The sequence below is a fragment of the Apteryx mantelli genome, chromosome 1, assembly GCF_036417845.1.
Source record: "Apteryx mantelli isolate bAptMan1 chromosome 1, bAptMan1.hap1, whole genome shotgun sequence".
NCBI lineage: Eukaryota > Metazoa > Chordata > Aves > Apterygiformes > Apterygidae > Apteryx > Apteryx mantelli.
Window position 1 is genome coordinate 26,206,257 of NC_089978.1, and position 15,389 is coordinate 26,221,645.

Genomic DNA, 15,389 nt, shown 5'->3' on the forward strand with positions numbered 1-15,389 from the left:
CCAGGGCGAGCTATAGATAGTAGTAGGGCAGTAGTAGGGAGAGAAGAACCTTATAGTTCTGATTATAAGACCGCCTGTTTTTTACAACAGACACAGTCCAAAATGCATAGGCTGAAAAACAAGGTCTCTCTGCATCCAGGTGAGAATCAGGCTCCCTCCCTTCCGGGCATATAGTTTTTCCACACCTAGAGTAGCCCAGCTTCATTTGGGTCCTCTGGAGCCAATGCTACGTTTTTAACTTCTTTTGGATCACTTGCTGTGGATACCTAGATTCCCTGTACAGCCTACAGAAGGATATGTAGGGCACCCATGAAGCCCTGCTGTGCTTTGGAGGTGAACCAATCTCTTCCCCATCAGCTGTCTGGGGAACTTAGGTACTTATTTTAAGATTTGAGACTGCCGCTTCCCCCCAGGGATAAGCATGTATGCATTAGCTTCATCTGCATATAAAGTAGTCACACAGCATCTGGGGTTTGGTTACCTCATTATCTGGCATGACATGTTTAGGCAGAAACATAAAACGGCTGCAGAAGGTGTAGAAACCTAAAAAAAAAAGAGAAAGCTTAAAGGAGAAGGGGAGCTGTCAGTGACTGCAATGACAGGAGTGACTGAAACAGGCTGTTACTAGCTGTTGAAGGAGGGTGATAACTAATGTGCCTTGTTAAAGGCACTGGTTTGCTGGGTGAAAACTCCCAGGAAAAGAACAGGTCATTCACTAATGCCAGTTTTCAGTGCTGAATTTACTGAGGAATTTTTGATGGGTGTTTTTTGTTGTTTTTCCATATTCTACCTATATTAAATGTGAAAACTTCACATCTATGTAATTAGGACTTGCATCATCTCACCTCTTAACAATGATTAAGTTCATAAATTATAGAGGAACCCTCAGGCAACCAGGTTCCCAAATTAGATACCTCAGCTGAATTAGTTATGATGAATTAGAGCTAAAAGATCCATGTTTAGCAAACACCAAACATCAGTGCCTATAGTGGCTGGCTTCAAAGTGACTTATGGATAAAATTAGAGCAAGAAAGTATTGGATGAACTGAAGTAATGATAAAAGATAATTTTTATGCTACTGAAATGTTAAGTGAGATAGCTTGCCTCCTTGCCTATAAAAATGGAGAAAATTTGTGTCTTAGAGTTCTTCAAGTTTGTAAGTTGAAACGGATGAGTGAAACACTGATAATGAAACTGATTGCTTTTGTTCTCTGTATTTCTCCAAGGGATCTGTCCAGCAACTTGATTACAGAATTACCACATTATGTTTTTAAAGACCTGAAGTATTTACAAAAGCTGTAAGTTATAAATGAGAGTTCCTCATTGAATTTTAGAATATAACTTATCTTGCCTTTTTTTCTTGAAGTAAGAAACAGTTTTGATTTCTTTTAGCAATCTGTCTTTCAATCCACTCTCTCACCTCTGTGAGGATCAGTTTGAAAATTTTCAGCAACTTCAGTCATTGTAAGTAAAAATTGAAATATTTTACTAACATAGTACACTAAATAATATCAGACATGTGAAGGCATGTGAAGTATTGATCATCATTCTATGAGATGCTGGATGTACTTTTAATTTTTATTCTTACAGGAGTGCTCAACACACTGAGGTAGCAGGCCCAAATGCACAATGTACAGTTCACTAAATTTTACTGTTTTTCGCAAATGGTGAGCCTAGGAGCAATCAAAACACATTAAAAAAGAGCAAATTATATAGCAAACACAGTTAGGGTACTTGGGCAGATGAGAAGGACATAAACAAATATAACAAGTATTTTAGAACCTCGGTGAACTTTTCTTTGAGGTGGTTCATAAAATAATGACTTCACAGGACTGATGATTCAGCCACTTTATTTTTTTAAACTAAGTATTTTACATAAAGCTTGAATTCAAAAGTTTTCTTGTTTCTTCTTTAATTTGCATCACTCTGGTGGCTCTCTAGTAAATGTGTGTGGCTCTCTGCGAAGATTCACACTCATCTAAAAGAGCATCTTCTAAATTCACTGGATTCAGTGTTGAAAAGCAAGAGGATATCATCTTTTTTAAGATTAACTGCCATCCTGTGCTATATGACTTTTTATGGAAAATCTCTTGAAAGGAAGAACCAAATGTTGTTTTTAAATACCTGGGCCTCAATTCACTCCACTTTTTATTAAGCAAAAGACAAATAGCTTGAATTAATATGAATGTTCAAAATGTTCTTTGAGCAGAAGTCAGGTTTTCACTGGAAATACTCAGATAATTCAAAATGGAGCTGATTACCCAAAAATTGTTCTTAGTAGCTTTCCTGCAATGCGTTGTTTGATATTTTTCTCCTATGCCACACAGTGAAAAACACTGATGGTGTTTAAGTATGTGAGGAACTCAACACATAGGGTATTCAGCTCCTCTTTGTAGACCCTTATTTGTAAGTGCCCAAGGGTAGCAAGGTGAGCAAGGTGTCTTAGGTTCCCATTATAGTAAGAGGAAATTTAGGAGATCAGCTCAGTGCCACAGATCAGATGTCTAGTGCTATGTGAGATCCCTAAAGTATTTTACCTGGCCTCCAGCTGCCAGTCCAGAAAGGCTTTGGTCTCTCATAGGTCCTGTGTCATATCTGCCTGCCCACAGAGACATCTCAGATACCACAGGACATGTCAAATAATACTAGACACCCATGATCAGATAAGTGAATCAAGCCCTAGTCAAAACAGAGTCTGGAGAGTGATTCAGCTAACCAAAAGCCAGTCTACACTGACATGAATTGTTCTCCAGATCTCACTGACTGTGTTGACCACTGGCTTGTTCAGCTGCCCACATGTGGGTGCCTGGTGTCATTTGAGGTGCCTTGGATATCTATCCCACCTGGCCATCACCTGCTCCTCCAGGAGGCCACAGGTCTCCTCTAAGTCCTGTGTTGTACCAGCCAGCTCCATATGGATGCCTCAAATACTCCAGAAACTCAAATTATTCTTGATAGATAACTGAATCAACCATGTGGCACCTGCGTCAGATTAACTTTTCCTTCTAGATTCTTTTTGAAGAGCATTACAGCCTTTTGTCTCATTATTATTCACAGAATTAATGCAGCAAATGTAACTGTTACTATCAGTATTCCAGTCCATAAGCCACCACAGGGGCAAGAGAGTAATCATAAGACAGGACATTGTTTTGAAATACGGATGGGATGTGCTTTGTTGCTATATAAACCTTGACCAGCTAGGAAAAGTGCAGTTATTTTTAATCTGAGAGCACATTAACTGTGATAGATATGTTACTGCCAATGTAATAGTACCACCTGCCTGCCTGTCAAAATGATTGTCTGATCTGCGTATTCAGTTCAGAACATGCAATACAGGAACAAAGAACACAAGACAGACATAGTGTCAACCTCCAAAAAATCTAACTGGGCTAGAATTAACCAGGACAAAGTGATCTCAGTAACCATTCATTTTTCCAGAAGCCATGTTGACAGGATGACAGGCATTTTTATTTCATGGGATAGACAGTATATAATACAAAACCAGAACTTTTAAAGTGAAAATCTCATGAAAAGAAGTGAAGCCATGTCACTTGGCAAAGGGCAGAACAAGAGCCAAACCAAATCTCAGTCTAATCCTCAAATAAAATTTGAAATTCTTGTGCAACAGAATCTCCCCTGTAGCTTCCTAGAACTGAGACAAACAACACATCAGTTTCTCTAACTACAGTGACAAGAGCCTTAATTAAGTTATCTTAATTTCATAAGGTGTCTTCAGTGGGTGCTGGGAATAGCTGAGGCAGGAGTATCTACTAGGTCTTTGGAAATATAGGGATTCCTGGTCCTGGATTAGGTTTCAAATGCATGTCTGCCCTAGGGCCAAAGTTTTTCTGAGGTTTATGGCTTGGGGTTTAATCTTTTCTTATATCTGATATGAGCATTCCTATGGTCTTCTTGACACAGCCGCAACCGTGTTGGTTATAAGGCCTTGCTAGATGCTACATGTACACTGTCTTGCCATTGCTGTGAATCAGTTTCAGGTTATGCCAGCAGTATCTTATGAATAGAACAGCTAGGTTTTTGTTTTTCATGTTGCTAGAACATCCTTGAGAAGATTTCAATTCCTGTCCACGCTTCTACTATTTCATGCACTTTTTTTGTGAAATATCATTAGTGCAGATAACATAATCTTTTGAAAAGCAATTGTCCAACTGGAGAGGTGAAAATGATAAGCTGCGGGCCAATATACCAGTACCTGTACTGAATGTCTACAACAACGGACACACTCAATATAGTAGGTTTCTATATGCATTTTCATCTCTGTCAGGTGGCTATCTGTCACTTTGCTTATTCTCTGCCTGTTTGCATCACAACTAATCAAATAATCCATTCAAATGGCTTCTTTGCTTTTTCCATTATAGCTAAATATATAAAATAATGAAGTTGTGTTGCTATTTCTGGCCTTACTGGGTTTGCTAATCCTCACAGCAAATGCACTCCTGACACTGAATTTGTAGACCAAACCTCTTTCGAGATGTTGCAGCATGAAGATTTGCTTTCAAACACTTCAGGAAATCGTTACTGAATATATTCAAGTACACAAAGTGTCTTTTCATGGCTCTGTCGCCATTAGGATTTTTATCAAGTTGAATGCTTTTAAGGCTGATATTGGTTTTGCTTGCATGCATTTAATAGAAAATATTACAAAGACCTTTTCTTTTGCTGATATTTAATAGCGTATTTCCCTGTATGGAGTGTGTGTCCTCTCTAGTCAGCAAGTCCCACTGAAGTCCTTGTCACAGGCAGGAGGAGGGCTATATTTCTCCAGTATTTTGTTTTTGCTGTTCTTTTTAATTGCCATTAGCATTTGCTCAGGATCTATTCAGATAGTTACATACACCCATTTCGGTCCTGTTCTTGTTTGTATTACAGCAAAACAAAACCCAAAACCCTGTATAACTTTTCCACTTACAGGTGCCCTCTGGCTGCTTGCCTTGCACCTCTACACCCTGTGCTTTCTTGTTGGCCTGCTACATGGGCAAAGTGGGTTGCCTCATGGCATGCCATACTAACATTTCTGAGTGCTCAGCATTTCTCAGCATTTCTCTTGCCTTGTGTAAGGCAGTCTACATCTGCTGTGAACATGCCACATCCACCCTTTATTACGTTCTTCTGGTCTTTATGTGCTTCTCTGGCACTTGTGGGAGTTGTGAGCAGCTAAGCTCAGCACCTGAGGAAAGAGACCAAAAAAATGCCTCTGCAACTCACTTCTTGTGTTTCTGTTAATAGATAGTGCATTAGCTGTTGAATAGCATAGCTAAAAAGGGAGTTTAGGCTGAATGCATATCCCTATGACACAATCTTTCATTAAAAAACTCTATGTGATGGAAAGTAGTAGGATCGTTCTTACTGAATATATATGGATTTTGCCATAAAGGAGTTTCTTTGAAACCTATGATTTAAGAAAAATACTTGTTTGTTTAATTCAAGATATGATAACGACAGAAAGCCCTGTTTCATATAATTTGTTTACATATTATGACATTACATATTTTCCAGAGACCTGAAAATGATTGAGATTCCAAATATAAATACAAGAATGTTTCAACATATGAAGAACCTCTCCCACATGTACGTAGGCAGAATAAAAGAAGACACCATGATAATTCTACCATTTAAAAATGTGCAAAACTGTTCTGATGCGTTGCTTTTCCATATTTCCAATATTTCCAATATTCCATATTGGGAGCCCAGTTTCTTCAACATCAGATTAAATGTTTCACTATTTTAAGGAAACAGGAGAAAGGAAACATGATCCTCATTTAGTTTCCTCATTTAGTTTCCTCATTTCTGCATTGCATCACATCACTTCTTTTTCTGCCCATTGCATGTTTTTTTCTGAGTGAAATAGGATAAATGCAACCCTGCTCACTTGCTTGGAGATACTGTGGCCTTAAGGCGAGCAGACAGAAATAGAAAATCGCATTCAGGTGCACCAAAAATGGGAAATGAGTTTAGAAATAGAAAAGTGCTTATATTTTGGACATGAGTAAAAGCCATATAGGTTTATAGAGAAGATGAAATGTGTTCTACATAGCCATTTTACTGTGCTGTCATAAAACATACCTTGTTCCTTCATAGTATCAGGAAGAGTGTTGCCAGCAGGTCGAGGGAGGTGATCCTCCCCCTCTCCTCAGCCCTGGTGAGGCCCCATCTGGAGTACTGCGTCCAGTTCTGGGCTCCCCAGTACAAGAGGGATGTGGCACTACTGGAACAAGTCCAGCGAAGGGCTACAAAGATGATTAGGGGACTGGAGCATCTCTCTTATGAGGAAAGGCTGAGAGAGCTGGGCCTGTTCAGCCTGGAGAAGAGAAGGCTGAGAGGAGATCTTATCAACGTGTACAAGTATCTGAAGGGAGGGTGTCGAGAGGATGGGACCAGACTCTTTTCAGTGGTGCCCAGTGATAGGACGCGAGGCAACGGGCACAAACTGAGACACAGGAAGTTCCATCTGAACATGAGGAAATACTTTTTCACTGTGAGGGTGACAGAGCACTGGACCAGGTTGCCCAGAGAGGTTGTGGAGTCTCCTTCTCTGGAGATATTCAAAACCCGCCCAGATGCGATCCTGTGCAACGTGCTCTAGGTGACCCTGCTTGAGCAGGGGGGTTGGACTAGATGATCTCCAGAGGTCCCTTCCAACCTCAACCATTCTGTGATTCTGTGATAGTATGCCACAGCAACATGTCAGTAATACTGAGTGCCTCTGAACTTTAGTCCCTGATTTAAGGCAAAGGGCTTTTGGAGTGTCATATTTTTGCAGTTAATGCCAGTGAGGCTATATACTCAAACGTCTTTCACCTCTCTAAAGTAATAGTTAAAAGGTCATTCTTGATGATAAATCTTAAGGCTTTTTTTTTCTTTTTTCTTTTTTTTTGATTTTGGTCTTCAGTATAGAATCACTCCCAGATATAAATATTTACTTCTTCTACACAATGAATAAGCATCTTGATCAACAGTGCAGCGCTCTTTCTGACTTTATTTCTAAAGAGCTCATATTATACTCTGTTTTCCATTCTTTACTACTTCTTGAAAAATAAAAAATAAATCAGCTCCTGTCCATCCCCTTATCTACCAGCAGAGGGTGGATAAAATCAATAGGACCACACCAATATGCAAAATTTGATATATAATTGTTCAAATATTTCAGTTGTAATTATATCACATTTGAATTTTACCTGCAGATCCACTCTTCTTTTTTTTATATTCTTTTTTATTTTTCATCAGCACCATTTCACAAATAAAATGAGAAGTTTTTGAACTAAAGATAAATACAAGAACAGGATTAAGTATTTGCTTTTTGATTCTTTTTTGTCTTTAACACTGAGTCACTACACAGCAGTTTCCCAGTATAAAAAAGCATCATTTATAGACAGGCTTAATGTTAGACATCCTTAAATCCAAGTACTGAGACAACACTAAACCATATGTTTAAACCTGGCAGAAATCAATAGGATGTAAAGATACATTTTAAAAGAACCATGTTCTTGCAGGCTTTACTGTATTAGAACCTTTATGTCCTGTCCCACAAGCCTTTATGAATGCACTTCCACTGAAACAGAGGACTATACTCAAATAGTGAACAGGGAACTAGGACACTTAAGATCTGATACAGTGAGATCCTTAAATGTTAATTACCAACTTTAAGTCATTCCACAGACATTCCACAATCTGTAAATGTAGGCAAAATCCTTCTGCCAAGGGGTGATAAAAGATCTGCTTCTTAAGCACCTTAGCATGAAGCACAGCAGCCTGAACACACCAACAACAAATTAAGAGTAGCAAAGTCCTTAAAAGGCTGGTGAAAACAAAACTGACCATTCCTCTCCTGTCAGGAATCAACAAACAGCAATGCCTTACTTACATATTACACTGACCTAAAGGAAATCAGAGGCAGTTGCAACCACAACCATTATAGCTAAGCTTCATTATGGGGGACCAAAAGGATATGAGCTGTTATAAACCTCCTAAGCTCCACCTTAATAAGTCCTCCCTTGATTAAACACCTCTCACATCATACCTGTTATATGAGGCATGAGGAACGGTTTTGTTAAAGTTTCTTCTCTTCTAATTCCTTGCACCTGATTGCATAACTGATATATAACTATGACATTGGCTTGTATTTGACCAAGCTGTATTACATGTTCACTTCTTTACTTTCAGCTACTTCAGAAAGTTTCAGTATTGCTCCTATGCTCTGCATGTGCGAATATGCACACCATTAACAGATGGTATTTCATCATTTGAGGACCTCTTAGCTAACAATGTTCTGAGAGTATTTGTGTGGGTCGTAGCTTGTATTACATGTTTTGGAAATCTTTTTGTCGTTGGAATGAAATCATTTATCAAAGCAGAAAACAAGATTCACACCTCGTCTATCAAAATTTTGTGTTGTAAGTATATACTAAAGGGATTTATAATAAATTGATGAGATATATAATATTATGTATGCTCCAAAACTATATATTATATAATATGTATAGTACAATATATGATATTGTGTATATTCCAGTATCTTCAATCTGCATTATGGATACAAACATAAGTGAATATACTGGTATCAAAATTTTAATCCTATGTATTATTATCTATTTTTGCAACATCTTCTTATATTCTAAATGAAAAGGAGTGTAACAAAAGAACTAAGGTCGTTCAGTTCCTTGACTTCAGATAGTTAAGATGTATACAAAGAGCCTACAAAGCTTAAACATTTTTATTTATTAATTATTACTGTTCATTTTGCCTTAAAGATTATGCCCAAGCTAGCTAGCATTAGACTACTTACTGTTTGTATTTATTGTGTGATGTGTCAAATCATCATAGTCTTTTTTTGACACAGGAACTAATAAATCCTTCTGTGATTTTTGAATTGAATATTTCATAATTATCCAGAAAATGCGATTACTTCCAAACGGTTGCACAGTATTTTGTCCAGCAGTCATTTTCAGATTAAGAGACCTGGAACCAATAATAATGTAGACCAAATTCAGACTTGCTGAGACTGAGTCCTACTTCATTGCAAGTTCATGATGTGATAGCGTGATACTGTTCTCTGGTGATTAACCCTTTAAAAAGATATGGGACCTATTACTACTTCCAGGTTAATATCTCTTTCTTGGTTCAAGTAGGCCAAGCCTATAAGCTTTATTTTCTGACTGTATGTTAACTTCACGCAGGAAAGGTTTGATTTTGCCTCACTTAATGATGCTTACAATGCAGATGTGCATATATGAACTAGTCACCTTGAGCTCTCTTTATAGTCAGTGGAAGATGTAATTTATCTAATTCTAAACAAAGATATTTAAAATAGGCCAGATGAATCATGTCCTAGAAGTATCTATTGACTTCACTAACTGTGAAAACAGGCAAGGCATGACTGGCTCAGATCCTCAGCTTTGTAAATGGCTGAAGTCAGGTAAAATGAATTCACCTTGTTAGTAGTTATATATTGTGGACGCGTGAAATTAGAAGAGGTGAATCCCTGGCAAGGTGTCTGAAATCTTCTGTGTATTTATTATAGTGCCATAGACCTGCCAGGTCTGCACTGCCTGAGACTCCTCCAGTTTGCTCCTGCCTTACACTCTGCCACTGTAGTGTCTGAACCATGAGTGCTGCCCACGCTCTGCTGCAGGAGTGCTCCAGGGCTGCACGCTTATGTGCCAAATACAGCCAGTGAAGGGGTTCAGCACCCTGCTCTCTACAAAAGCTGCAGTACTGGCTACAGCAGGGAGTTTTACCCCAAATTATTGCGTGCTCACGGAAGTCCCATTAGGCAACACTTCCTCTCCCCACATCCTCACACCAGCTTCCACTCTCCTATTCATGACCAGGGGACATGTAGCCCCATAGCACATGACTTCTGATGCTGCAAACACAGGGTTAACTTATTTTTGTATACCAGCTAGAGTTTGGCTAGGCATAGAAGTATACTATACATGAAGCATTTCACTGCTATTTTCAGTAAACTGTGAAATCTGTTTCTTAAATAGGTGCTGGTTTTCTAATGGGGATGTATTTGTTCTTCATTGGCGTTTCTGACGTTAAATACCGTGGACAGTATAAAAAATATGCTGTGCTGTGGATGGAAAGTTTACCATGTCATATCATGGGGTTCATCGCCATGCTATCTACAGAGGTCTCTGTCCTTTTGTTGACATATCTGACCTTGGAAAAGTATTTAGTGATTGTCTTTACCTTCAGTAATATCTGTCCTGGAAAGCAGCAGACAATAGTGATTCTTATATCTATATGGATTGCTGGATTTTTCATAGCAATAATCCCATTTTGGGATGAGGACTTTTTTGGAAATTATTATGGGAAAAATGGCTTTTGTTACCCATTGAATTCTGACTGAATAGAAGAAATTGGAGGCAATGGGTATTCTCTTGGTATTTTTCTTGGTAAGTTGAATTTTTATCAGGTTATAATTACTCATTACACTATTACTGTTCATATTGTAATACTTTCCAAAGGCACAAAACAGGACCACAGCCTCATCTGCTGGGTGCTGGCTGCACAGACACTTACAAGGGTCTGTCAAATGAAGAGTTTAGGATTTAATTTTAACAAAATACAAGTGAGTGTAAGAAAGAAGAAGAGAAAACATTGAAGAGAATTTGGATAACAACAGTGAGGTCATGCAATTACTTAGCTGTACTGGGTGCACAGCACAATGGTTTGAAAACTTTTCATTTTAAAAAATCAGTAAAATCAGCAGCCTTCAACTACCACTCAGAATCATCTTTATTGTGTTGCAGCGAACTAAGATAATATAAATAACATGGGATGAAATTATAAAAGTATAGCTTTATGTGCATTATAGTGACACAGAATAATGACTGATCAAATATATAGAATAACCTGGAAATAAACACAATAAAAAGCAGAAATTCCATCCTGAAATATGTATGAACTGGTTACGTTCAGCTTCAGAGCACTCACTCACAGCAAAAACTGAGCATTTTTCAAACTGCTATAAAATGTTCTTCTCTCTGACCTGTATTTGCTGTGCTGTGTGGGTTATGTAGCCAATACATATACATTTAACCATTATTGCTGGTTTTGTCTCTTGATATCAGAAAGGCAAAAATCCCTACATACCAAAAGATAAAACTGTTTTTTGTTTAGAATTATACTGACTAGAAAGTAAAAAAGGCAACACATATGTCAAATGATATTCAAGCAGCAATTTCCCATCAATCAGTAAAATTATTGTTATACTTTTCAATTTGTTTTGTTTATTTTCATCCATACTTCTAAGTAACAGCCTGTTTTCAGGTGCTAGGATTTTGACATAAATGGTTTCTCCAAAGGCTACCACCTATTTATTGAAGATCATTTTATATTTGACAAATGGGAGCTGCCATTTGATGAGTGGTTGAAAGTCCTGTTCTGAAACACAGTGTAGAGTGATTCTTAAAACCCAAGCTGCATAGCTCGCTTTGCATATATTCTTCCACCAGTAATTTGGGATGGATATTTTTACAAAACTGAAGAAGCCGATCTGATATCAACATATGCTTTAGATGGGTTTGTCACTTTGATAGGGAATGTGTCATTCTTTCATTACTGTGAGAGTCCTACAGGAAATTTTGTTTCAGATTTATTGCAGCATTACTAGTCAGGACATTAGCTCTCCGTGGAATCATGAGACCACCCACACTGTGCATTAACTGTTTCTATAGTAACTTCTTACAACTTATTCACATCTCCCTGTGTAACAGATGGGAACACGTGGCATGTGAGTAGGCTGTGTGACTCTTGACAATATTTAGCATCTATTTCTAACATAAAATTGGTATCTATTAATGTTTATTGGTAAAAATTACAATAAAATTACAGAAGAGAATGAAACAGAAAAGTGGTGGGAGAGAGGGGAGAGAAGAAATATCATTTTAATGCCTTTTGCTTTGAATCTTGTTTCCCCACAGGTGTGAACCTGCTAGCCTTCATCATAATAGTGTTTTCATATGTCAGCATGTTTTGTTCCATTCAAAAAACTGCCCTTCAGACATCAGAAGTAAGGAGTAACATTCGTAGGGATGTTGCTGTTGCCAATTGTTTCTTTTTTATAGTATTCACTGATGCCATCTGCTGGATTCCTGTCTTTGTCATTAAAATCCTCTCCTTATTCCAGGTGGAAATTCTAGGTAATGCTGCCTAAGAGTGTGATTTTTTTTTGTTAATGATTCAGTTTAAACCGGACTGATTCTGCCAGCAGAATTCTAGCTAATCATGGTGGGGGTGGGGGGGAGGAGAGGAAGTATTGCCCAAATATTTAACTTTTTCTTCATTCTGAAATTGAGCTTTAAAGTATACGCATATCACCTCAAATCCACGTGTGTATCTGAGAACCAGCACAAGTTATCCAGTGAAGAGGTTTTCCTCTGCTACAGCTGCAAAATCTCCTTGTATTATATATGAATAAGTCCATTAGTTTGACCATTTGGAAAACAAAACTGTAACAAGAGAGTTTTTAAGCAACCCAGATTGCACATACGTAAGCACAGGCAGTGATTTGCAGGGGGTCCTGAGGAGGCCACGGGCCCTCCCTCCTGCCACACGCAGGGCACGCTCTCAGCTACCGGACAGTGGAGGAGTCGCACAGTTTCGCAGCTCTCCATCACTGCTCTGCCTCTGCAGCCCTGCTAACCCTGCAGCTGCTAAATGATAACACTGTAATAAAGGCATCCTGCTTTCCTGTTATAAGTCTAGAAAATGTATATTTCATGTTTGTAGAAAATTAGGTAAATAATTCCCCATAATATGAAAGGCATTAAAGAAATGAAGTACATCACTGTCAATTGTTTTAATGTAAAACCTATTTACCCTCATTAGTAGCACCAAATTCTGTTTGTGTAGCCAGGTGAAAGAGATTACATGTAGGTAGTTAAAAATAAAACATGGTTGTCATGAGAGTGTTCAGATGTACCACTATGGCCGGAGCGGGATTCAAGGTGCCTAGGCCCTACACACAACTCAGTCAGGGCCTTCTGAACAAGTCACTTCGTTCCTCAGTGCTCCAGTTTCCCCTTTGTGAAGTCAGAATAATGATTGCTCTTTGTAAGGCATTTTGAAACCTACTGATGAAAATGGCCATGTAAAATATAGGTATTACTGAAGTTGGTTTTATGACCAGGTTTTACTGAGGTATGGAATTTGAATTTATATTAAATATGATCATAAAGAGGGATAGACTTTAGCTCATGTTTAGTGCTTTTATTAAATTCCAGTAGACAGAAAAAAAGACATACTCTGATCAAAGAAAAGGTCCTTTTTTTCCCTTCTCATGAAAACCCATTGTGAGCTTAATGAAAAATACAATGAGTAATGTTGAATTCAAACCCCTTTCTTGTAAAAATGATATTATGGTAGAGTTCTGCAGAAATGACAGAAAGCAAAGGCTTTACATGTTTGTTTCTTTAGCATTCCTACAAAAGAACATACTAAATATCTTACATTTTTTCCTAGACACTGCCACTTCCTGGATAGTGATATTTGTTCTGCTAATAAACAGTGCCTTGAACCCCATTCTCTATACTCTCACAGCTACTTTCTTTAAGGAGAAGTTAAAGCAGTCACTGGACAGACGTTGAAGGAGGGCAGTTTTCAAAAATGACAAAAAAACCTTGGCCACTTCGGTCCTGTGGACAGATGATTCCCTCACCCATAGCTCTTCATTTAAGCTTGGATTTAAAAAAAAAAAAAAAATTCCTGAGGATGGTACTAACTCTTATAATCTCTGAGTGGTTGTTCCTCAGCAAGATCATGGAAACCAGACCTAATTGCATTACAGCTGTATTAATCTCTTTCTTTGACATTTATATGTAGTGTCTTTTTGGCCATTACCATCTCTGTATTCATCTTCCTGGAAAATAAAATGACAACTGTTGCATTTATCATGTGAGATTTGTGTTACAGTTTGAAACACAGGCATACTGTGTACTGGGGCTGAAGACAACAATACTTCTGTACTATTCATCCAGCTTCCCCAGAGGGTCAGTGTACCTGTACTTGCCAAGAAAGAGTCTTCTTAACATATATTAAGTTAAGGCAAATGACATTTCAAGAGCATTTGTCTCATTAGGACTGTACTACCAATTTCAGGATATATCCTTGGGGAGAAGTATTTCTCCTAAGGTTGAAGGTTCCTGGGGGAAAAGGCCAGAACATTCTGTGCAGCATGAAAATCTGTATTAATCCTGTAGGATTTAATATGTGGGCCCTGAAGAGAGGTGGATGTCTCTTTGTGCACATAAAGTCACTACTCAGAACTGCAAGACCCGAGTAGTGTTGTTATAATTTTTTTAAGGTACTAAAAGTCAAGTGAAATTTCCTGTGCAAGCAACAGAACCCAGACTGAAATAAAAATTAAATAATGAAACTCTCAGAATGATCCTTGAAAGCAGTCAATTCAGTTTTCATTGCATCAGTTTTTACCAAGCATAGGCATGCTGGCAGCATGGGTAAGTGCATATTTGGGGGACCATTTATGGGACTCAAGCACTTTTAAGGAAGAACAATTCACCTTTATTAGTTATGTTTTCATTACCATCTCAGCTGTATTTCGGCTTATAACATATGAGCTGCCAACCTACTACAAAGAAAAGATTCAAGATTTTAGAAAAAGAGTAAAGCAAAACTTTCAGCAAACTTTAACTTTTTTTTTAATATTTACTAAAGTAAACTTCAGTAAAAGTTTTAGAAGCTCCAGTTCATAAATCATTCTGAAGTGTTATCAGACAAAAGGAGTTCGGTGCATTGATGATCAAGAAAGAGAGAATAACCCCAAAGTGTATGGATATATCACTGAAAATAATGAAGAGCCTGAACAGTTAACATTTCTCAACTGAGATGAAAAAAAATGAATATGTGATTCAGGCCCACCCAGACTGTGAAATTAAATGTATACGTGTGAAGGCAGGCGGTCAAGTCCAATAATAACGTGATGTACTGTGGCAATGAGCCCACCTTTGAGGTTTGCACCCATGCATTTGCACAGCACACATTTCAGCATGGGATTCTGCCTGATGAAATCTAAATTAGCCTTTAGGCATCTGAAGATCCCAGACAGTGATACAGACCATCTACTTTCCAGTACTGCCTAACCCATTTGGCTCCCTAATTCACTACGCCATCCCATTTGGCCTGAACGTTGCCCGGGGCCTTCTGGTTCAGCATTTACCTGGTGATGGCAGAGCAGGACTCCAAGCAGCTACAGCAGCTTGCAGGTTCGTAGTGGTGGTTTTCTGCTCATAGTTGTGCAGGCGAAGTAGATTCTGGCTGCCTTAAATGCTGTAGGAAGAGTCCTCAATAGAGGCAGCAGCACTTTGGATATGCCCGTGCTATTACAGTGGATGGATATCCCAGGA

At 38.3% G+C, this 15,389-nt stretch overlaps 1 protein-coding gene across 1 annotated transcript in view; it reads left to right on the plus strand.

Moving 5' to 3' along the window:
* Positions 1 to 13,807, plus strand: part of RXFP2 (relaxin family peptide receptor 2) — a 29,235-nt gene extending 15,428 nt beyond the window's left edge. Inside the window, 7 exon segments of the mRNA XM_067289857.1 lie at positions 1,227 to 1,298; positions 1,393 to 1,464; positions 5,518 to 5,589; positions 8,182 to 8,411; positions 10,008 to 10,418; positions 11,949 to 12,167; positions 13,489 to 13,807. Coding sequence (XP_067145958.1) covers positions 1,227 to 1,298; positions 1,393 to 1,464; positions 5,518 to 5,589; positions 8,182 to 8,411; positions 10,008 to 10,418; positions 11,949 to 12,167; positions 13,489 to 13,763 — 1,351 coding nt within the window. The 3' untranslated portion in view covers positions 13,764 to 13,807.
* Positions 13,808 to 15,389: the final 1,582 nt, after the last annotated feature.